At 44.0% G+C, this 25,553-nt stretch overlaps 1 protein-coding gene across 3 annotated transcripts in view; it reads right to left on the reverse strand.

Annotated features, from left to right (window-relative positions):
• The window catches only part of LOC112980705 (deubiquitinase DESI2-like), an 80,951-nt gene extending 55,736 nt beyond the window's left edge, over positions 1-25,215 (reverse strand). Inside the window, exons 1-2 of one of the 3 annotated variants that reach the window (XM_064512523.1) lie at positions 25,068-25,215; positions 19,294-19,631 (exon numbers count right to left, since the gene is read on the reverse strand). In XM_064512523.1, the coding sequence (XP_064368593.1) occupies positions 19,294-19,323 (30 nt within the window). In that variant the 5' untranslated portion in view covers positions 19,324-19,631; positions 25,068-25,215. Of the gene's footprint in view, positions 1-3,902; positions 4,580-19,293; positions 19,632-21,051 lie in introns of those variants that run through there. The other 2 variants (XM_026095775.2, XM_026095774.2) reach the window with 2 other exon arrangements.
• Between the last annotated feature and the right edge of the window lie 338 nt (positions 25,216-25,553).

Raw genomic sequence — 25,553 nt, forward strand, 5'->3', positions numbered from 1 at the left:
TCAGACCAAAATGCCACCCCTACTTCAATACAGACTGCTCACAATAAATACCATGAACACAGAACACAGGCCCTTATCACTGCAGTGGAGACGAGTATCTTTTGTGTTTGTTTTTATGTCAGGGCCACTTTGATAATCCATTCAGTGGTGTGATGAAGAAACCAAAACAAAGACACTCACTCCATAATCAGTCAGGCAAGAGAGATCCCAGTCGGTCATCTGCAGGGCCACCCTTTGCCATCAGCCATTTAGATTGCAACATAGATAATTACATTTTTGGTTACCTCTCTGAAGTTAGCAAATCACAGAAAAAATTTCAGAGCTAGTGTGCCTGCAGTAACCTGAATCCCATTGTCCTCTCATTCACTCCTGAGAGGATGACAAATTTCAGTGGAATCAATGGAATAACAGCGGAACAAGGCTGAGAAAGAGACTCAGCCTACTTGTCACAAACAGACCCTACATCGATGCTCCCTGCTGGCTGGGGCTCTCATTCACCTCTGCAACACATTTCTGGGACTACTTTACACCAGCATAAAGTGTAAGCAAAAATACCAGCAGATCAAAATGACAGGTTGGTCTGTATCAGCTCCAAAGGCAGTGGAAATTCAGGATAATTATACCTGTAATAAAAGCGGGACAGCAATGAGATAAATATCACTGCTTTTAATTTCATAGCATAAATGTGCTGTGCCATAAGCTGAAAGTATTACGAGAGTCCTCAGCTTGAATCTCTGCCAAATGGACTATTTTTCAGTGGAATGTGTTTAGCTAGCTTGTTAAAGATTTTCAACTCAGGAAATATTTGGAGTCACTCTTCTGTCTGATTTAAGGCAATGACATTCATTAATGTTACGTTGATTTAGTTGACTATTCCAAACTAAGACACAAATAATTAAAGCAATGAGGAAACATGACGAGATCCTGGCTGAAGAAAGTCAGCTCTGTAATCTAAGTCCACAGTAAAAACTTTGGGTTTGGGGAGAGGGGAGCTGTTAATTATGAAGGGGAATTTAATTTATCCTTCCAAAGGCAAAGTCATAATCAGAGCAACCTCCACCATGAATTTCATAGATCTAGTCACTTCATGCAGGTCTCCAAACAGCTGTTGACTTAGAGCAAGTCTGTGTGAAAACTGATTTCAAATTTGGCAAGAGGTTCATCCATGATCAGACTCCTGACCCATGCTATTAGTCTGTGTTCACACTTATATCTTAAAACAGAGTTTGGTAATCTGGCTGAGCAGCAAAGTTCTCCATCTTTCTCCTCTTTGTAAGTGTGTACAGGTGTGTACAAGCTCTTTAGCAACAGACAAAACAGGATATAATCACCCTGCTTGCTGGTGGTGAGGGGAATTGCTTTTAATAATAGTATTCTGCACACTCAGAATATCCAATGATTTTTGCTCAACTATTTTATGCTAAATAAAAAAAAAAAGACTAATAAATAGACTTACTGGCTTCAGCTACTTGTTCAAAACACCTCATTAAATACAAGCATTTTTTTCTAAAGAGGCCTGCTGCATATCCAATGGGTAAAAGATAAATGACCATAATCTTTGAATACACAAGACTACACAGAGTGGTATTTCATAGCTGCACAAAGCCCATAATTCAACTTCTGCCTTAAAGGTAAGCTTTCCTGCAGTGTAAGTGCTTCCAGATGCCATACAAGGGTCATGTTCCTTGTCAGGAAAGCAGAGCTTTAAACTCCAGTTAATTGTTATCCCCAGATGTCTTTTTTTTTTTTTTTTCATTGAGGCTAATTTTCCAACAGTCATTCAAGCAAATGTGCTCATTTCCCAGTTCCCCCGCAATTCCCCACCACAGTATAACAAAGTGCAAATTTTGCATGGCTACATTCCAAACTCCATGGTGTTAAAATCATAGCAGCAATGGAAAAGTATGTAGCCTCAATAATCATAATGTAGGACTTGAACTAGAGGTGACTCAGTGGTAGCCAAACACATGCCATATAAGAGAATGGTTTCTATGGAGAGAGCATTAACTTGAAGGGAAATCATGGGGTTAGTACTGACACATGAAGGCTTTCATGGCTTGCTAGGCAGAAAAAATTACTCAGACTGAATTAAACTGATGACCTCACTTCAGTTCACTATGGCCAGGTGTCCACTTCAGTATGCAGTGACCACAAACAGTGAATCCCTTTTCCCCTGCATCCTTTGGGCCTCATCTTTGGTGTCAATCATTGGAAAAAAAGGCAAAGACTGAGTCCATCACAGTGTCCAGATCTCTTCAGCTTAGTAGTGGTACATTCACAGATTTGGGGCATCTCAGATGTGACTGATAGAGGAAAATTCAGACCGCAGTCTGCTGGAGAATAAACTGAAAAAATGGAAGGAAGAGAGTAGAAATAACATACGGGCAACACAGTTGCTGTCACCATCTTCAAAGTATTAGCTAGGAACTCTTGTGTGTGCATTTGTAATGTCAGCCCTTTGTTACCAACCACTGGCCACCAGCCACTTGGGTTACAAGAGCTATTCACTGAAGGACAGCTTTGGGAAAGTCCACAGTTAAGGCTGCCAAGCAATTAACCATTAACCATTGATGACCGAAGTTCAGGAAAGGCATTTACACCAACTTGCTCAATTTTCCCAATAGTGGCTCTAGAAGAGGCAGCTTCAAGTTCTTCTAGTTGTGCTTTTCAGAGAGTCCTTCAATACTATCAGATATAGTCCTACCTTAGCAGCCCTTACTGCTCCCTCTTCCCTCAGGAATTACCTCAGCTCTTTCAGCCAACAAAAGATCACTTAATCTTCGCAATAAAAAGAGATTTGGCATTTACAACTACCACTCCTAATCTCTTTGGTGTCTGTTATCAGGATTCCCCCAACATGGATGCCCACACTACTCTGTGGGCTTCCTGGTGGAAGTTGTCCTGGCCTGCTGACAAAAAGCAGCTGTATGCTATAAATCTTAAAGGTATGTAGCTGCATATTTATAGCCTCGTCAGCACCTGGGCCTCATAAAGTTGTACTTTCCCCACTAAACTTCATTACATTTTTCGAAGATCTGAAAACGATTTCTTTTAATCTTTGACTCATAAAAGAAATCAGGAGGGGAAATACATCACCATCGAAACGTTGCTTATCTGAACACAACTCTCCTGATCCTGTCCCAGAGCAGCGAGCAAACAGGCTGTACCAAGCCCTCTTCCCTTTGGGGGCTTTTGCCAAGGACTGGATTTGGATCTTCTGCTTTGTTAGCACAGGTAATTCCTACACACACTTCCCCTTGCAAGAGGTGACACACTCGCTACACTGTGAGCTTTCAGGAAATACGTTCAGGCAGCATGTTCCCATGCTCCTCCCTGTGCTGAAACTTCATCAGTTTCAACTGTTTCTTACTCCTGTCATTAAAATTAACCTTCAGAGACAACAATTAATTATAACCTCATGCATACAAAGGGCTGACTGAGACTGTTAGCCTGGAAACCACTTCCTTACTGTGGTTCTACAGATTTACCCTTTCCCTTGGTGATACCCTGACCCTTTTCTCCACAGCCTGGAGGTGCTTGCTCGCTCAGAAATGAAGGACAATCGGCTCCTACAAAGAGAGTGGTGATCACATTTTCTTCCCTAACTGGGACACTGTACATTAAAAAGTCCTTCCCCCACCCAGTGCTGCTCATGCAAGATCTTGCAGAAAATCCAGCACAGTTTTACCTGTAATCTGGCACAATGTGCTGAACATTTCAAAGGAAAGAGCCAGGACCAGCATTATCTCTCACTACCAGAATACGACATTCTTGAGAATGTTGTGGGGGATCACCCTTGCTGGGGATCTGTGCTTCGGTCCTCTTCTTACAATGTCTGTATCCAAACACAGGCTCCCACCTGGCCCCCCTGGCCCCCATGATCAGGACTGTTTCATACTCACCATATCATAAACGTTCAGAATCACTGGTTCGTTTGCCATTGTTGATCGCAGTGGAGGCTGGATTTAAACCTTTCAGTCTCTGCCAGATGTGTGCCACTGACCCCAGGATATGCTTTTACCCTCAGCCAGATAGAAGGAAGTGCCTCATCCTACAGTCTCAGAAGGAAGGAGCATGGAGGGAGGAGGAAAGGGAGATTCTCGCCAGAGGGGGGAGGAGGTAAAGTTTGTTGCAGGGAGGCAGAAAGGTTTGGGCTGGGTTTCCTGTTTGTTTGGGGGAGGGGGAGGGGGGAAGGGAGTTACCCCTCCATAGCGCAACAGATCCGAGGTTTCTTTCTAACTCTTTAGCGCACTACTGTAACCAGGCACCGTCCAGGCTTGTAAATCTCCATCTACAGAAGACGAACAGACTCCGTGCTCAGAGATGAGCCCTCTCCTGGCTCCCTGGGAGAAGCGGGTGTGTGTGGAGCAGGGAATCTCTCGGCGTCCTCTTCGGGAGAGCGGCGTGCTGTTACAGTGGAGGCTGCCAGCCGACATACGCAGTAAACCGGGGCACTGAGGCGCGGAGCAGGTCCGGATCCGGCAGCAAGGTCACCTCGGCGGGGCACAGCCCGGCGGCACCCTGCGCCCCGGCCCGCCGGGAGCCGGGAGCCGGGAGCTGTCCCCGGTGCTGAGGCGCGGGGAGCCTCCCGGGAGCTGTCCGCGGTGCTGGAGCTGGGGCCGCCGGAGCTGCGCGCCGGTACTGCGCCTCGGCCCGCCGGTAGTCGGGAGCTGTCCGCGGTGCTGGGGCTCGGCCCGCGCTCAGGCGCTCCGGGGGGGGCTCCCCGCCCCTGGCAGGGCATCACGGAGAGGCTGTGCCAGAAGAGCTCCAGCGCGGGGCTCGGCCGTGGGAGGAGAAGGAGGAAGGGGCTGGCTGCCTCGGGGGCAAGGGGGGGGTGCTGCAACCCCCATCCTGCCCACAGCCGTGCAGGCAGACCTGTCGTCGGCGCCGAAGTTGGTGGGCCCAGGATCACTCGTCGCGGGGGGCAGAGGGAGGGAGATGCCGAGCGGGCGGTGCTTCCACGCACGGTGCGGGGCCGGCCACCCCCGGCTGTGCGTGCTCTGCTCTCCGCCGGGGCGAGTCCTTATTTCGGGATCAGCTCGTCCTGGGCCGGGCAGCCCCTGCTGACTGACAGCCTGGGGGACCCACCCCGTCCTGTACTGGCTGGATGCATCTCTGCATGGCCCACGGTGGGATGGCGGCGGGGAAAGGAAAAAGCGACTGGGCAGGACAAGTAGTTTCACTTCTGGCAGCGGCAAGGTCTGGAGTTTCTTCTGTCCTGGAGCTACTTTACTTGCGTGTTAGGCCTCTTGCTAGCAAACACTCCCCTGGATGAGAGAGTCAATTATAAAATCCATTCCGGTAAATTCCTCTTCCTTTTGCTCCTCCTTTCTCTTTAAAGGGAAAACGGAGTCTACGATGGTGCTGGGAGGGGGTGCTGTCAAGGGGAGGAGAAGGTTCCTGCACCCAGAGATTTGAGGTGGTGTGGGAATTAGCACACTGACCTTAAACGTTGAGACACCGCAGATCCTTTCTGGAGCAGCATGAGGGGGGAAGAAAAAAGAAAAAAAAAAAAAAAGCAGGAATGACCTCATCTGAGTTGGAGGCGTATCTGAGGCTCTCTGCCAGCTCACAGCCAACCAGATCTGAATGAAAATTGCAGGGAGCCTGTTACATCAGCAAAGCTCAGCATGCCCCTGCCCTTCCCAATACTGTCTTCAGCTGCATGGGAACCATCCTGTCCAGGAGAGGGGCTCACCTCTCTTTGTCTCTGTTTTGTCAGGAGTGGAAGGATGAGACCTTAGAGCTGCAGCCCTTTAAGTGACTTGTTACAGGCACACAGGAGGATTTGCAGTGGGGGCAGGCAGCATGAAAGGAGATTGAGCAGATGTCTTACATGCCTAAGTACCAGTCCCAAACAGCCAGCGATGAAACTTTTCCTCCACTTGGTGCCCAAGGAGACCATGATCGGCTCCATCCTAACTTTTAGGATGCATTTGCATTTTGCAAGGGTGGAGCCATGGCTCAGGCCTGGAAGTGCAGGACAGTCATTTCATCAGGCTAGTCAGTTCCTGGCACAGGGCGCACCCTGTACTGGAAAGGCAGAGGAGTCATGAGTTGCACAGCAAGAGCCAGTGCCATGCCCTGACCAGCCTCCCAGGCATCTGTAACCAATCCACCGCAACCCCCTCAAAGCCAGGTGCCTTTAAGCATCTGGCTACAGTGGCCTGGGGCCTGCAGGAGCAGTTTATGCAGGTGAGAAAGGATGCCTCCTCTTCCCTACCATCTCAGAGCCCAGATACTGTTCAGGGAACAGACTGATACCAAATCATCATTTTAAAGGCTGTGAAGCAAAGAAAGGCTCCCTCTGTAAGGGGCTAAGTATCATCATTCATGCCCTAACCTCTAAGAAAAACCCTGTGCTGAATCCCCCAGGGCTGTCAAAGGTTCCCTGAGATTACCGCTTTTGGGTGTAATACCTCCTGTTTCCGTGTTGCTGTGGTGATGATTTAAAGGTACAAGCAAGGGAAAAGAGAAGGAATAGCTGATATTAGATCAACTGATTTAGCAGTACACAAGCTCTACCCACAACTTATCTACATGCTTACTTGCTAAATTAACTCCAGTGTCTGCTGTGACCAACATTCACTAAAATAAATGAAGAGACTTAAAACAGATCCACCTTGCAGGGACAGACATCTATAAGTACTTAGGATTTGGGAGCGGGGACAGGCAGGCACAAGCTTAGACATTTTTGTCCTAAAAACATTTTTTAAATACTTTCAAATTTGAGAGATAGAAGAGGATAAAGATGTAAAGCTAAAAGCTTGTCTTTAAACTCATCTTTTTGCTTTAGAAGATCAAAGCCAGGCTAAATGTGCATTTGCTATTTAGGGGACTTTTTCTGTAGACAGTAAATGTCACTTATACATTAAGATCTGGATTCACTCCACCTAACTTGAAACATGTAACTGTGAAAGCTAATCATGAATGTAGCTGCTCTAGGCTCCCTATATATTCATGGAAAGAAGCTGTTCACAAGGTCACTTAGCTTTATCAATGCTCTGAGTGAACCTTTGAAGGATCCTCTTTCTACCCCATTAAATATTAGGAGACTTATTGTGACTCCAAATAGAAGGGATTGGTCTGGATACAGATGGTCTAACATTAATTTAAACTGTTTAACACCAATCTCAGCTGTTTACAAAGCTTGCTTTGCTTTGGGTTGTGTTGAAATGTTTCATGGACAAGTCAGACTAGTTCAGTTTGTTAACTGGTATCAGCCTATTTCTGGTGTGTGAGCACAATTCTGTAGATAATCCTACTGTCAATAGGCATCCCAGTCCAAATTGAAAGTTTAATGCTTTTATAGGGCAAAATGAATTGCAAATACAGAGGTGTAGGGGATTTCCTCTTAGTATTGGTTAGAGTAGCTGAAGCTAAAGCTTCAGGATCCATGTTCAATTCTCCTTTTAACCATTTATGCTATTTCCAGGACATAACAGAAACCAACATTTTCCTATACATATGCCTAAAGGTGGACACCTTCATTCACATTTAAACAGTCTGCTTTCAAGGCCCAATTTTCCGAGCTCCTGCACATCCCTGACACTCACATTCCTTCAAAGGGATTCATTTATTTGTGCTTGACCTTAGTCATCCAAACTTGCTGCTCATGACAGAAATGAGTGCACATCTTTCACTCTCAGTAAACCACAGACAATGTGGTCTTTGAACAGAACATGTTCTTAGATAAACAGAGACAGGTGAAGTGGAACAGGTCAAAATGATAATAATGTCGCCATCTAACATGGATTAGAAAACCAAAAATCAGGTACAACCTTCAATAATTATCTGGTATATTGGCTGAGGCTGCAGCTGAGAGACAAAGAACAGCATTTCAGCCACCTCCTTCAGGTTCCCAGTTACCAAAGTGGCCATGCTGGACACTATAAGGATTTCTGTGACATTCCTCTAGGGACAAGAACAAAAGAACAGCAGTGCAAGAGAGAACTAATGGATGCATTAGAGATGGTGGTGGTATCCAAGGATTTGTCTACATGTATTGCTATTCATGAATTCTAGTTCAGATTAATACCTTTCCTTAATTTACTCTCTCACACTTTCAAAGGCTCCTTAGCAACCCAGTAGACAATGGGGCTTTCAAATATATTTCACAGCTGGGCTGCCAAGTTTAAACTTCAAGACATGTAATAGTCTTGTCTTCACATCAGGTACACCACCCCTGGATGTCCATTATGCTTTTTGACAACTTCTCATTTTGGATTCTTTATAGTGCTTTTGCCCATGTCAGGTTGTCAGTATTATCCCATTCTGAGTACATTAGCCAAGACTTTATCCTTTTTAATGAAGTATAAATGGCCTTTTAAAAACTAGAGACAGTATTTTATCAGGTCCCTGAGGAAGGTGGATGGTGTTCTGGAATGTAAAGAGTCACATTGCTCTTCCTCCATCTACAATAATAAATCACCTCCCTGGTGGGTACTGAAGCTTTGTAGCCTTGCTTCTAAAGTGTCACAGGAGGCATTTTGACTGAAAAGTTATGTCACTTCCACCTGAGAAGGTCACACAGATCATAGAACTCACCAATTTCTGGTCTGACTGTTGAATATGGGATTTGGGAGAAATTGGGGACAGGAAAGCAGCACAGGAAACTTTCAGCCAGCAAGGGGAGAGGGCTTGTGCTGGGCCCCATGTAAGGCAATGTGTGAAATACTGTAACTTCAGATGGCACCACAGAAGGAAGGAAAAGTAGTCATCCTGGGTGTTTCAACCATTTAAAGGATTTTATCCAAGACAGTGGGGATTTGTAGCTGAAAGTTAAATGCATGCTAGTAACTGTGGGAAGCAAAATTAATATTTGCATAGAGTTCATAGAGTCACTCTTGATTTTGCATTTTGTCTCCCTTCTCATTGCAGCTGTACTTCCCAACTTTTAAATCTCTGGTCATTTGCAACAGGAAGCAGCAAGAGCTGGGTGCTCCCAAAGGAATAGGGACCAGGGAACCAAGCACAATAACACAGCTGGCAGGGCAGATGCCTAGCCAGCCAGGGCCCATCCCACCACCCCTGAGCAAAGTGAGCAAGGCAGACCCAGAGATGGTAGCCAGGTTCAACCAGGAGTCCAAATCATCAGGCAAGTTTGTGGTGATGAGGCAGGTCCAAAGTCAAGCTAGGAAGTCAGTCTGCAGGTGACTACTCTAGTGAGAGTACCCAGGGTCATACACAGCCCAGTGACTGCCAATCAGGCCCACAGAGACAGGTCTGAGGTAAAGCTGGAAAGTCAGTCTGTGGGTTGGTGTCCAGATCATCAGGGTCAGACATGAGCATGGCTGTGGGTGTGCTGGAGACCAGCGTGCCTACCGCGTAGCTGAAGCAGAGGACTGGATGCCCACACCTGAGCTTAAATAGAGCTCCTGGGCCCATGGGCAGGGGTGGGGGGAGGCTCCAGGTGAGGCTGGTCAGGGCCAGTAAGACCTGTTAGTGCATTCAGGGCCCTGACAGTTTGGACTCTTACCACCTCTGTTTACCTAAAGCAGCACTATCAACCTACAGTCAATCAATGCTCATAAAAACCTTCAACTCGGAAACTGGGAGGAAAATGCTGAATCCTCATGTTCATTCTGATGCTCAGGACTAGGCAAGTAGTTATGAATGTTATTACTAATACAAATTCATGGCACATTACATATAGTAGTGGCTCCAGAGCAGCTAATGCATGCAGCTAAAAGGTAAATTACACAGTAACATGAAGTTGTGTTGTATATTACAGAAACTGAAGAGTTTTTGTTTCAGAGTTTTTTTCATCAGCAACATCTTTGGATTATTTACTTCCATCAAGCTACAATAATGTTTAGAAACCATAGGCAAGCGCAGGGACCTTCATTACTAGACCCTGTGTGAACACAAAGGAAGAGCCTGTACCAACCCAGTGAAAAGTGGTAATTTAAAGAGATGGCAGAGTTGAATGGCAAGAGAAAAGATATATCAACAACCCTGCATCACAGAGATATGGGGAAGCAAAGTGACCAGACCTCAGCCAAAGAGAAAATCTGCAGTTCAGTCAGGAACTGAAGAAAACTCAACTGATGTTCAATGCCAGACTTATAAAGACATCTTTTCCCATCTCAGGCAATCCCAAAGACAGGGGTAGGAACTGACACTTTAAACTACAATCCAGAAAGCCGGTGATAGGCACCACACAGGCAAGCGTGGGACTCAGGATGGTGCAGCCCATAGAAGAGTGGCTTGCTCTGGGGTGCTCCCCAGTAGATAACAAACTCCAGAGGCACCACAGCCAGAGTTAGCACACTGTGGGGTTGCTGTAGCCCTCCAATGACACCATAAGGGCTGAGCAAACCTAGTCAGCAAAAAAGAAGTGACACCACAGACTCACATCATCAGCATCTAGGTACTGTAGAATTTTGCACTGGGTTATCTGTTGAACGTGTGTACTGTTATCTCTTGAACATCCGTACTGATATCCGTTGATATGTGTACTGTTATTGTTGAACATCCATACTGTTCTCTGTTGGCACATGTACTGTTATCGACTGAAGCCATCTGTTCTATTGTGTAACTGCGGTCTGGCACTGTTTGATTGAATAATGAACTAAGCCTGGACTCACCGTCAGCTGGCCTGCAGACCCAACAACCCACCCATCAGCAGGGATGCCCCTGATGCCAGCTGCCAGGGAGAATCTGAAATCATTTTGGCACAGCTTGAGCATGGTCAGAACAATCCAGGGAAAACTATACTGCAGGGGTGGCCCATAAGGACAAGGAAAGGGCGAGAATGGTCATCATACTGTGCATCTGAGAACGGTTATTGTACTGTGCATCCATGGCTTAACCATAGAGCTCTGATATGTGTATTCTATTTTTAGTTCTGTTATATTTCTAGCTTCAATATATTTTTTAGCTTTGTTATACTTATAGATTGTTTGGTGTTAGTTGTTTAGTTTTGTCCAGTGTCTGTCATATGTGTAGAACCACTTAGCTCTAATGAATTTTTACACTTGACTAATGATGACCTCTCGAGTTCGGCACAACTAACCCTGGAATCTGAAAGAATCCCAGATGCTCCTCTATTGGCGCATCACAGCCAGCTGCTGCTTAACCCTGAAGGTGTCTCAGTGTCTCCCTCTTGGACTACGACAACTGCTGTGCCCCTGCTTAGCAGGCTCAAAGCTGCCCTGACCAAAGCAGCATTGTTCTTCACTCCTGTTGCAGTGACAGAGACCCAAAAATCAGCACAGTGGCACATAGTGCCCCCAAGAAACTTAGTCTGCTAGATGTGCTCTGATCATTCTTACCACATATTGCCAGCAGAACACAGAATCCAGAAGAAAAGGCCAAGCTCCTTCACAAAACACACAGCTGGGGTCAGCTATGTGTTTTCAATAATCACCTGCTAGTTCAGAGTATGTGATGAGGGAGCAGGAAACCTGGGCTCTCTTAGTCCTGCAGATTTAAAGCTCACACCCCTGCCAAGGAGAGTACCCAAACCTTCAGGTTATGGGTTTGGGGTAGGCACTTTACACCCTTCTTGGTGATGCTGCCTCCTGAACAGCAAAGCATGCAAAAGTCCTGACCTCATTCCCATAGCAATGCATGCATTTAACGTTGGGAATAATCCACAGAAAAGGAGATGGGAGCTCAGACACCTACTCCTAGACATGTTTCCTAGCTACAGGGCTACATCATTCCAGAGCCCTCAAACTGCCTATTGATAGTGTCTAGTGTTAGATCTCAATTTGTTTTTTTTTTTCCCCTGGTCTGTCTGACTGCAATATTCTGTGAATGCACCATAGCTGCAGTCAAGCCCTAAAAAAGTCATGAAACCTAGTGGCACAGGGTATTGATTAAGGAGATGCATGTCAGCATCACAGTGCATTCACAGAATTTAGGTATTCCTTATTCTACACCTAAGCCTCTCTTTTCAGTCCCTTCATAGAACCTGAAAATAAAGGAAATGAAGAAATCACAAAAATTTTGAAAGTTCTCTCAAAACTAGCCCTAATTTTTAACTTTGCTCTTTTAAAATTTTTCATAATTCTGTGTGTGAAGTATAATAAAATGCAACTTTGCAAGCCAGTCTTATAGCTTAGTAACAGTAGTTGGTAACTACAAGTGCTCTACTGTCTTTACCTTGATTGTATTCATTTTTTTAAACAAATCACTGACAATTTTTTTTCCCAGAATACTAACACCTTAATTCCATTTTCTTATTTTCCCTTCCATAGTCTCCTGTTGGATAACTAGCCAGCTGATAGAATAGCATGCTGCAATTCCTCTGGGGCTATTATACCATCCAAACAACATGAAGAACTTTTTTGCTTCTAAAATAACACACACACACACCAAAAAAAAAAAAAAAGAAAAAAAAAAAAAGAAAAAAGAACATCTGAGGAATGGTGCATCCACAAGCACCTTCTGATACATTCAAGGCCACTATGTTGCACTGACCAGCACCACCTATAGGTAACTCCAGGTGAGCTTTACTTGATACATTTTTCTGCTAGCTTTATCCCTGCCGCTGGAAAACCTCTGTTAATTTTAAAGAGCGAGATATGGATCTATGCCTAGGCAAGAATGGTAACTCTCTAATCCCCCAGAGGGAGTACCTCACCACTTGTTTAATTAGATATTGAGAGCAGGCAGCTCATTCCCTCAGAAAAGGAGAGTATAGCTTCATTTTTAGATCCCTGAGTTGATTCATAGGATCCCTTATTGCATACAGCGCTTTACAGCCTTACGAGGCTTTGTGATGGGTTTTGTTTAACCCAATATACTCTTGTAAGGCCTATCCTGAGGGTTCTAACAGGCTCTTGCACATAATCTGTATGAACAAACAGGCTGTGGCTAACCATTTGATACGCAACCACTACTCAGCTGGTTCTTTATTTAGTCAAGCCAAAACTCAGTACAGTACCTTCTCAAACAAAGTTTTTCATATATAAAAAGATCACCAAACACAGAAGGAAGAAGATCTGCTAATAAAGAGGAAAATCTAGCAGGATTTGGGGATGTAACTCAATAGAGTTGTATCCCATCACTCCTTCCTCCTCCAAATTTCATGAAACTTCCTGTGGTATGTTGCTATAATGTAAACTGAAATCCATAAAAGAAGAAAAGGAGTAATGATGTCCCATCCCACCCATAGTCCACGAGCTCAGTTTGCGGTCTTACTTGGCAGTGACAAACTAACTGGAAGAGTCTGCTGCACAACGGCAGCCTGTGGCAGTGCGCATTTTCTAGTTCCTGACCATTTTTGTTTACAGCATGGGGGTGGCCCCAAGTTTAGTCTCCATTACAGTCTTTCACAAAGGAGCTGTATGCTAACCTCTTTCAAGACTAAATGCATGGAGATTCTGGCTAATGGCACCAAAGAAAAAGGTGCACATTTCCATTAATCTACAGAAAACCAAAGCTTCAGATTAAATACATTTGTTATTCAGGAAGGCAGAAGGTATCATAGATGCCTTGAATGTGTACTGGACAAAAATGGATTATTTGAATTTATTTTCCCCATCACTTGTTAACAATTCTGCGACACAGAAGTCAGATCAAAGTCTGAACAGCAAGCAAAAAATGTGAACCTAGCTGCCCCAAGTGTGAGGAAAAAAACAATATTATCTTGCAACAGTGACAGAGCAGGTTCAGCTGGCAGGTAGGGCAGAGGCTGGGAGAGGCACAGAGGCATCTTGCTAAGTCAGCAAGGTTTATAGATAAAATGACAAACTTCTTCCTCTTCACTAGCCTCCCGCATCCATCCTGATCATGGGATGCCATCTCCACCCTGCATCCTTGCTAATGGCTCATTCTCTTCCTCCACTCCCCTGCAGCATGGGACCCCACTAAACACTGCCAAACTCCTTTCCTCCCTGCAATAGCTGCTCTTCACACACAAGTACCTCCTACTTCCCCTCATCCCATGAAGAATCAGGGGATAAGGAGCAACGGGACAGCAGCAGTTTGAGCTCCCCAAAATGCATATAGGCAGCAGAGACTTGGCTGCCCTTTCCCAGAGCCATTTTTTCCCCTCTGCAGTTTGCCCTGAGACCTACCTACTGACTGAAGCCAGTCCTACGTGACTTTTTCTGGTAGCGGGGATGCTAATGTCAGTGTCCCTGCAGAATTACACTTGACTCCTTCATTTCTCCCCGTACTCTGATTCATGAATGCTATGAAATGCCACAAAGCACTACTGGTATGCTGCTACCATGCCACAGAGATGGCAGGTCTGACATGACTGCTATCAATAGTCTGTGAATCACTTTGAGATGAATCAAACTCTTAAAATATTTAACAGTATGCACCAGCTTGGCTGCTTCCTTACCAAGCTCAGACCTTATGGGTTATGAGTAATACTTGCACCGAGCAAGGAGCTAACACTATGAAGAAAAGGATCTCTACTTCTCCTGTGCTTTTCCCCCCCACTGGCTAATAGTGGGGTAACAGTTTTCAAAACACTGATGAAAATCTCCTGATGAGATTAAACTATTACATCTTTAAACAAAGGGGAAAAGAGATCGTTACATGAATGTTTTCTTAGTTATTTTTTCCTTCTAAATATTTACACTATACTTATCTGCTGTCCAAAGGATGAGGAGGCTAGGTGGCACTGCAGGCTAATGAACTAGCTTATTTTTATAGGAATTAATGAAGTGAATGTGGTGTTCAACAAGCTCCAAGGCTAGCATAGATATCTTGAATCCTGCAATCACTTAAATATTCAAGGCAACAGGGCTAAGTACATAATTCTGCAAGGTCAGGCCTGGAATGAATACTCAACAGGAACCCACTTTTTCTGAGGTACTGATCACCCTCATTACTTTGCTTGGAGTAATGGAGTAAGTACTTAAAAGGGTTTAAAATGGCAGTATTGCTTTAGACATATATCAGAATCTGCCTGTTCTACCAGTTCCTCACTATAGGTGTCAAACACTAAAGCATACACATCCACACACCTACAGTCATAACCTAACCTAACAGAGAAAGTGATACCTGCTTGCTTCTGGTAAAAACCCTGATGTAAAATGTACCCTTTAAGAACATGTTTCTTCTTTGTATGTTGTCCATCCTGCCTAAGTAGTGTGCTAGTATCAGAGGCCTAACTATGTTTCCATTAGGAAAAAATGATGATTTCAATAAAGATGTTCTGCAGGTCCAGACCTGTTGCCCACAAAAATGTACACAAGGTCCTACTTCCCCCAACAAAATAAAACCTGTAGCAGAAGGGAATTTCCCTATTTCCCTTTTTCCAGGCTCGCTCCTCCCAGTGAACTCTGTCACTTGCTCCCTCAGTTTCATTCATGACACTCAGTCAGTCTTTTAAGGACAGCCTACATACAACTCTCTAAACACCACCACATCTTTTGTTCTCTGCATTTTCAAACAGTCCCAGACCACATGCTCTAGCCTTGCTCAGGCCCCATCTTCAGGTGCACTGCCTTTGATGGTCACTCCCACTGTCTCTAGTTCTTTTATTCTACAAAGAGATCTTATTTATCTTTCTGCACATCCTGAAAGAAGAATACATAGTGTCTCCCTTGACCTTACTTGTATTTTTGCACAGCAGTAATCACAGTCACGTGCTATGATGACAATAATTCTCATGCATAAAAGAATTGTCAGAAAGAATCTCTGGCCTTGAATTAGGGTGAAGATGTTGCTTTAAAGAACAGGAGTTTCCGACTAAAAGCTGCTGAATGATTATTACTTAGAAAGTGATTCCTTGTTGGAAAGCAAAATACACACTCAGCAGTATTTTAATTGAGACAGGGTAAGTACAAGACAGCATTTGGTAAGACAACAATAGACTGAGATAGTAAAATCTTTCACTTCTCAAATCTGACACTCCTACTTGTATAATACAATTTTTCTTCCATCCTTTACAATTTACATTTTGACTGTGATGTGTTGAATCTAAGATTACAACATGCCGTACAATGATATGAGGATTGTAACTTTCGGTCTGCAACAGATCTTGTCTAAAGTACCCAGGTACTTAAATTACACTATCTGCTCTTTCATCTGCTCAAATAAGACAATCCTGTGATACTTCAAGCACATTACATCTGCTACCTTGACTTAACACACACTTTCATTGCAGTGACACGAGCATTTCAGAATAGATTGCAAAGCCTTAGTATCATGGAACTTAAATCAAGAGGCAAAAAGGCAGTCTTTATGCTAAGGCTCCAGAAATACCAGCTACATCCAGAGTGCAGTCACATGCTACAGATGTACACATGCTATGCACTGTGCCTAATGCATTTACTGGACCAAAAGGGTCTTAACCCCCTCTCAACCTTCTCCCATTCTCCTACCAGAGAGCTATGAATTCCCAGACCAGCACCTCTGCTCTTTGCTAACTCCTAATCGCACCCATCAGACATAGGGAACAGTGGAAAAAGCCACAGTGCTGTGGCAGGAGAAGAGGAGATGAGCAAAGTCATCTTTCTAGGCAGAATTTGCTGAGTAGATAGCAGGCTGATCTCTATCTCACCAGCTCTGTAACAGAGCCCTTAGTAAAGAAGCTTCTGCTTTGGCAGGAAGGAATAGCCTCTAAATACAAACCCCCACCCCAATGCTACTACTGCCCTTTCTTACCAACAGGACAAGTCAATATCCTTCAGCTCTTGTTTTCTAGTCTTATCCATCTTCCTCCCATGTTCCCCTTGCCTCAGAAACATTCTGTGAGCCCAGCAGGAAATCCTGGCCAGAGAGAGCTCACAGAGACATGGGACAGGTCTCAGCAGCTCCTCTGCTTCTTTAATCCTGAAATGGGTCAGAGAGGGATATGATTTACAGAAAAAATGATAGGGGAAGGGGAAGGAGAAGAGGGAGGCAGCAACTAAAACCTGACCTTTTTTGATTCCAGGAGCTGTGACTTTCATATCAGCACATGCTATTACAGTCCTGGCACACCTGTGTGTCAGATTTTAAGATGAGAGGACACACCGCGCTTAGCTTCTGGCCTCTTCCCAGCCTCTATTGATTTCCTTCAAGCACTCCAATTAGCTCTCATTATCTAAGATTTGATGAAGGATAGGGAATTGATCTGACCCCTAGCACAACTACAGTTGTCTTTGTTTTTAGATGTGATAAAACATAATGGGAATACAAATCAACTAGGCTGCAAATCAGTTGGGTTGAATAGGCAGTCCTTTGTGTTCTAGAAACCAAAAGATGTCTAAGCAGCAGTGGAAACCGCCTACAACTGCTTCTGGCTTCCCCCTGCCACAGCTAAAACATTAGTTACAGCAGCTGCAGCAACACCACCCATATCCTTCATAAAAATAAAGCCCCATGGGATACAGAGCCATAGACCAGACCCAAGCAGTGCAGCCTATCTTTTTTCCTGCTCACCAGTAAATACAACAGATGAAACTGGCTGGCAGACAGTAACGGAGCAGTGCAAACCCTCTGCTGGCTAAAATATGCTGAAGTGACAGATAACTACGCTGCTTTAGCACTCTTAGCAGAGAGCCTTGGCTGCCAGACATACACACCAGCCTGCTAGTGGCTGGGACACACCTTTTTAAGTGACAAACAATGAAACCTGTAATTAATGTGTTTATACCAAGGGGAAATGTTGTGAGCCGGACGAGAAAGCAGAGACAGTCAGTTTCTCTAATGTCAAACCAGCTGAGCTCAGCCAGGCAAGGCTCTGGCATCTATAACACAAAAGGCATGCTCCTGACATTGAAAGCCTGTGGTGTGACTAAGCCAGGGGTACAGCCTAAATGTGTAGAAAGAAAGAAAAAAAAGAAAAAAAAAGAGAGAGAGAGAGACAGAGAAAAAATATGGAAAACCTGCGATATTGAATTGGGTAGGTGGAGGATAACGAACATGACTTGAATTCATCAGGCCTCCCCAGCCTGCCCTCGAAGGCCATTCTGGGATGCAGGATACTACTAATTTTAGTACAACAGGATGCAGAGGCTATAGGATTAATGCTTCATTAGGGCACTAAGAAGAGGAGGGCTAGTTAACAAGTAGGGTTTGGTCCAACATAAAGACTGAAGCCAACTTAAGGTTGAAGTCCGAGGTGCAGATTTTGACCATCCCTAAAAGAACCAGGGTTATTACAACTGGTCCTGACAAAGAAAGCCAGATGAAATTGAAAACACTAGCACAAATATCTTTCCTCAAAAGAGTTCAGGTTTTCAGTAATTACATATGTGTGTGTGCACATGCACATGTGTGTATAACTTATATGTACATATGAATTCATACGCATATGAAAAACCTCAACTTTTGTCAAGAGTTCAGTGCATTATTCTTCTCAGTTTGTTAAAATTGTGCCCTCTCTCCATTTCAAGCTCTCTCCAGGGAGGATGAAGAAGAAGGGAATTTGCTTTTTTTGGTAAATCTCACCAAGACTGCATGGAAAATCGATGTTTCCTGGAAAAACAGCCTTTTGGATGAAAAAGACAGCTTTTACTGAACACGTTGCAGCAGAATAGCTCCTGTCATTATACAGAAAGAAATCTCTGTGAAATGGAATCCCAGCAGGTACCCAGCCTTCCCCTTCCCCAACTTAAAAGCAATCCAGCCTCATCCAGCATCAAGGACTCAACAAACTCATCCTAACAAATTTAAGCAGCACAACTCCACCTTTAGCCTCCAAGTCACACACATACACATCCTATCTCTCCTACTCAAGAGAGCTGTCATGCTAGTAACTACAAGGGGGTTAGCTGTATTTTGTATTCCAGGCATAATCCAAAGGGGCTCTTGAGATCTCGCTATGCTGATGGAATTCAGTTTGGCTTTGTTTGTTCAGTCTGCAGCTGTTACTGAGATCCCAAATGGAATCAGATATAGATCAGGTTCTTTCCATTATCTTGAATTACATTGCTTTTGAAATCTCTCTGCTGATCACATCTCTTGTACATAGTATGAGAGGAGAGAGAGAGATGCTGGATTCTAAAAAATGTTAGTTGAAAGGAAATTTCCTAAAATCTGCTTAGTGGCATCCCCTCTCCCTGCCACTCACTCCAATTATTTTTCAAACCTGGAGATCCCAATCCTAGCAGCTGAGGGACAGTCAACAATATAATTTGCTCCATTTCAGCTATGTTTCTGCCAGCATACCCCTATAACAATTCAGAACACCTAAATTTAGCATCTAATAGATGCTAAACTTAGCAGTAGCAGTAAAGAGATTTTCATATATGAGCTCTTTTTAGGTACACTTGAGATGTGTACCAGCACAGGAATAACCCTACCTTCAATTCCAACAAACTTTTTGTCTGGGCTATTATCCCATCTCCCTTATGCCCACTCCCTTACTTCACCCCTGGCCAAGGAAGAGCTCACCTCCACAGGGACTACAGTGGAAGAGGACATCAATCACTCATTCTCATAGGCATTAAAAAATCCACAACAGAACATAATCTGAAAAGCTCCCTTGTATCGGAAAGTATCAACTAGTCTATGTTGTCTCATCACATTTGTAGGAATCTGTGCAGTGATTTGGAAAGAAGGAGGGAGGCAGCATCCACGGAGAAAAAAGTAGTCTAGTTCAAAAACATCATACAGCAAGGCACATGGAGTTACAGAGACTGGCTCAGGCCCACAGCTTCTTTGTTGTACACAGCAGCAGGGCAGTGGCAGTCAATGGCAGCAGGTAGAGCAGACGGGCAGGAGGCCAGGATCTGGAAGGAAAGAGAATATACAGCTACAGAAACTGAGGTGTGGCCACCAGAGGCATGTTTCACATGTGATGAAGATGGGTGCTATGTACTGTGCCTAATAGTGCCATCATCCACTCAGGACTACTAAGGACACATATTTGTGAAGATGTCTGCACATCTTGAAGCCCCCATTTTCTTGATGTGGAACAGTTACACAGTCAAAATACTTTGTTAACGTAATCTTTAGATGTATTAAGGAAGAGTCACATCCCAGCCAATGGCTGACTCACTGAGGCCAAGCTACTAGTGCTGTCACTCTTGCTGACACCAATCCTGTCCTTCCAAGGTGCCTGGCTCAATACATACTAGTTCTTTCATTCACAGAGTCAGTAAGACACCAGCAATACACAGGTCTTACAGTTATGATGATCCACCTGATATATGCCTAGGGTGTCCCAAACTTCTTGAGTTATCTCCATTTCTCAGGTGAAGGGAGATGATGCACAGGCTTAGCAGGAGAAGTTCTGTGCTGTGTTCCTGGTAGATACAGCATATTCCCGGGGGGGGGGGGGGGGGGGGGTGTTCAGCTAGCAGTGATGCAAGCACGGTAGGGGTGATGCTATTGCTTCATCTTCTTCCCATTTCTGCTTTGACTGGCTAGCACTAACACAGGCACTAGCTGACAAGAACAGTACTTGCTTTCAAGCTGCATATGCAGATTGCAACTGTCCCTGCCCAAAAGGAGGGGAAGGCCCCTTCTCTCTGCTCCTCCCTCAAATGTCAATGCAAAGGCTGAGTAGATTGCACACTTCTGGGAATAAGTCCTGTGCTGACAGCAGTGAGAAGCAGAAGGAAACCAGAAGATGTGAAAGCTCTGCAGGGAACTATTTCAGAATCGGGTCCTCTAGGAAAGCTTTCACCTCTCTCGGAGAAGCCCTGGAAGATCAGGAGCCTTTGTATCAGATGCCTTTTGCTCAGCTTGAATGTCTGGAACATCTGTTTGCTGAACAGGGCCAGGCTGGAGCTCTGAGCCCTGACAGAAGAATCCCCCTCCCACTGGGATAGGAAGTCAAACGCAGCAAGAGCAGAGGACACGACCACAGATATTTTGCCTCTGGCAACAAAGTTCTCACCTAGCTCACTGTGCCTCTGAACTGCACAGGTGACAGATTTCTTCAGCTTATTGTCTACTAGAAGAGGGTGAAAAATAAAGGATTCACCAGTCATACCTTCTCCCCCCTCCACTATCAAAGAAAATGCTATTTACCCAAACAAGGAGGAGGTATTCAACTATCACTTGCAGGAGGGGTGTTCAAAGAATCAATACATTCAGTTGAGCAACGTAGAGTGTGCATGTGTAAAACAGAAGCTTATTTTCTGAATAAGCCATACCTGCCAAACAAAGTGTCTTGTTCTAACACATGGTGTCTTTGACATTTACCTTCAGGTGTGAGGAGACTTACAATTCACAAGTACCATAATCATGTGTGATTCATCAGCTGTCTGCATAGGACTGAAAGATAAAAGTTATATCAGATGGAAATCATCATCTATTTTAAAGATGCTTACTAACACTTTATTTAATGTGCAAAGTTTGTTTTGCTTTTTTTTTTTTTAGCACGTATTTGGATTTGCGTTTACTTCATATACAGTGCTAAAGCATTTTTCCATTAAAAAAATTACACCTTAAAGGTGTTTTCCCGCTCAGAACTCATGTTGTTTGCTTTGCTTCTTAAAAAGAAGGACACTCTCCTGATATATTGAAACTATGGACAAAAGTCCCACTGAATTCAGGGGAGCAAGGGCAGATCCAAAAAACATATGGATGAGAACAGCTTTTAGTGATGAGAAATAGCAGCAATTTCATTGGACTGTGAATCATGGCATGGGGGGAGCAGTGCAAGACGTAGGGAAAGAAGGAAGAGTCCATGTGCCAGGCTAATGTGAGTGATAAGTTGGAATACAATTGCTCAAGGTTTTGAGGGCTTCTCAGACAGTGATGAGAACACTAGTACCTTGCAGTGCCAGATCTCTGATCACTTGAAGCCTAAATTCCCTTATAATAAAACACTCTTTAAAAGATATTGCAAAAGATTTTCCCCAGAGGAAACGCTCTTCTACAGAAAAGAATTAAGAATGCCCCTATTTGCCTTTTAAGCTTGCTTCTGTTTTTGTTTTGTGTTTCTCCCCCCCCCCTTTTTCTTTTTCTTTTTTTTTTTTACTGTTTTCGATATATGCCTGCTGATGACCATCTTGTAGCAGGCAGTAAGTTTCAATATGATGCCACTTTGCTGAATTACCTGGTGCAGACAGAACTGTGTCTCCAGAGTTGTGCAGTTTACACACACACAGATTATACAAGATATACAGTACAGATATATGGTCTGCATTCACTTCCCCCTAAAATTCCACAATATTTTGCACAGTTGACATCTTAGGAGCTTTTTTAAACCTTTTGTTCTCTCCAGACTTCAAATCACAGCCGTGAACTCTTTCTTGCAATCAGAAGTAGTGGTTCTATTAATGGACAATTATAGTGCTATTTCACTATGCAACACCATATAAAAGCAATTCAATGTCATTTGTTTAATATATCCTGGACTGTTGGAAACATGATTATCTGAAACGGGGTCACAGTCCCCCAAGTCTGTTAATTACTTTGAACATTCCTTTGGATATATAAATCTCAGTAATCCAAGTGATATGGAGATCCATGGCTAAACTACTGCTTGGTGAAAGCTATAGAGAAATGGATCTGTGGAGAAGTACATTTCAAATAGTCCACCCCAGAAGCATACAGAGAATTCTAGACCTACTTGCCATCCCCACCTGAAGTTAAGGTAGATCCCCATCAAGAGATTGCTGCGAATTCCCCTTGGAATGACTTTCCCTGCCAGGAAGGTCGCTTGGAGAGTGGGTTTTTTTGGTGGTGCATTTTTGTTTGGGTTTTTGTTTGTTTATGTTTACTTCACCCTGTCACTGTTAACTGCAGAGAAAAGCCCCTCACTGCTTTTGCTGGTATATTTAAAGTTTGCTGTGATTTGCAGGTTCCCAGTCGTCCAGTCACAGGCAAAGAAGAAAACACAACAAATGACAAATGCAGCACATCTAAAATTTAACAGACACTTTCAGAGCTGCTAGCTGCCTCAAACTTGAACCCAGGAGCCCAGCTGAAATGATGGCCCTGCTAAAATCTACAGAAAAAGCAATTCTGAGAAGGCTTCCTCTGACAGTCATTACATAGCAAGCTTTGGACCTTGCCTGGAGGAACATCCCTGCAGGGACCCTGAGGTTTCTCCAGAGACCAGGAGGGAGTTCTAATGGAAATCCATTTAGTCCTTCACCTTACTGCCAACAGGAAGATAATTAGGGCCCTCACATCCTAAAGCCAATATGATGTGGCATGTCTTATACACGCACAATTGAGTCAGCATGCTGTTTATAGACAATAACAAAGGCTAGACGCGGCCATGATTTTTTGAGAGGGCAGGACAGAGGCCCTGAATAAGGCCCTGAACAGCAGCCCATCTGCCACATGACAAGGAGCACATAACTGCATGACCATGCACACACTGCTACATAGCAACAACAGACTCCCGAGTGCCTTGTTGAACCTGCCCAACGATTTATGCAAGTAGCATGGTGTCAGCTGCTCACACACTGAGTGATACTGTGGACAATGGGATGTTTAGTCCTCAGTGGAACTCTTAATACGTTCTTCCCCTTTGTCCCACTGGTAGGATTGAGGGTCCAAAGGCAGCGATTTCTACTGTCTCCTACACTGTCAGTGCCTCTTACTGATCCCCAAGCCATATACGTGCTTCCTGTGAGGAACTCTGAGCAGCTTTGACGCGTAGGCTGTAAGTGAGCAGCACTGCTGCACTTTTTGGATAAGCTTAGAAAGATTGTAATTCATTTTCTGAAACTCTGGACCACAGTGACAGCTTGCTCTGAGCACCACAGAAACCCCAGTCAGCAAAATTTCACTGGCACATAGGTCCAGACAGCCTCAGCCGCTACTTCGTCTGCCCTTCCAACTCCAGAATGCTGTAATGGCTCTTTTTATTTCTGCTCTGCTTCTAGATGGCTGGATACCAAAACGAGGAGGGCTAGGTGTCATCTGCTACATCGGCATCCCATGGCCACTGTGAATGCAGCCACTCTGATTGCACAGGAAGAATGAGAGGTCCCAGGAGCAGAAGCTAACAGGGACCAAAATAAAACCCTTAATACCTCAGCACAGAGACAGCTGCAGCATTCTGGGATACCTCAGCACTAAAAATAGTGCTACAAGTTGCCACTGTAGAAGACCTGCTTTGTTGACACATACCACAACATAATTTGACACATGCTGAGCTGGCCTCACCCACTACTGCTTTTAATAATCATGTTTATAGCTGGAATATCTGGGAGATATTTTAGGATTAAATCCAAAACCTGTCACCTCTCTTTGGACAGCTGTAAAAGGACTTGAATACAGACACACTCTCTTATCTTGCACATCTAAACACTGACATTTGAATTGGTCTCAGATAAATGGGGTTTGCAGGTAGTCCATGTACAGTACAGGTATACAGAAGTCCATATATTTAAGCTGTACCTTTGCAGGGGAAGCTTATACACACAAAGCTGAATGCATGAAAATGGAGATGAAGCAGTTGACAGCTAGAAGTGACAGACTTCAAATACTATCACTCCTGATTTAACTTTCATTAAAAGTGACAGGATAAAATGCTCTCACACAACTGTGATGCTATAAGAAGTATCCTCTTTCAGTGCAGGTATCTCCTAGCAGACAGCAATATTCTAAAGAGGAACTCAACCTCATGCAACTCTATTCCACCTAATTAAAACATTACTAGCAATTAGGAAGTGCCCATCAGCTTCCTTCCTCTATCCCCTTCCCCACTCCAAAATTCAAATTTGAGCTTCCCCGAAGCGTGGAGGGTACTTTGACCCTGGATTCATTTCAAACCAGCAGGTACAAAAAGCCAAGCAATGGAGTTTGGATTGAAACATCAATCAAAACTTTGTCAATGTTCAGGAGAGGGAATAGGACTAAGATCTGAAATTTGGATCCATTCACAGATTCTAAGGCCATAATCATCCCTTCAATGCCATGCAAGTCACACTAAGAATGAATTTATCCCATTAGACCTGGTAAAAACCATTCTGCAAAATCTGAATCTGGAGCTGTATAAAGTAACAGTTACCAAATATTTTCATGATTGGCTGACTAATTATAAAATATCTTTTTCTATTCCGTAACTGGGAACAATCTGAGGAAACTCTCAGCAGACAAAGAATACATTGAAGCATAATACAAGCATTTCAGAAAAATGGTTTGTAAGGTAAGGGTCCAGCAAAAGACACCAAGAGCAGGAGGAATCAGATACAGATATACTAGAAATCAAAACCTGGAACACTAATACCTAACTCGATACTTCCCATACCCACATTTTCAAAGTATTTTCTTTCCTTCTTTCTCTCTCATTTGGGGAAGATTTGGGAGGCTAAAAGAAAGGTACTGCATTAAAGCCAAATAAGAGAGGCAACTGGGATGTCTCTTTATATTGAAGTAACCCAGACTCATCAGTGTTCTCAGTCCTTGTTTTGCAATCCAGGCCATCTTTTACAGTCCCATTCCTTGAATGCACTTCTTTTTGTCCTGGAAATAAATAGATAAATAAATAGATAAATAAATAAAAGAAAAACCTCAGACCGCATTTCCTACTCGCACATGCATCACACTGTTCAGCTCTGCTAGAGGGTTAGCATGAGTAATATCTCACCTCATTAAATCCAGCTACCTGAGAGCTCAAAATGTACTCTGCGCCACTGTTAGCAATTCTAGTGTGATTCTACCACTGCACTGGCGAATTCAGGAGAGACTCCAGCTTGCATTTCTGCCTATTAGGAAGGTTGCCAGCTGCTTATTTGCCT

Source organism: Dromaius novaehollandiae, chromosome 5, assembly GCF_036370855.1.
Source record: "Dromaius novaehollandiae isolate bDroNov1 chromosome 5, bDroNov1.hap1, whole genome shotgun sequence".
NCBI classification, from domain to species: Eukaryota; Metazoa; Chordata; class Aves; order Casuariiformes; family Dromaiidae; genus Dromaius; species Dromaius novaehollandiae.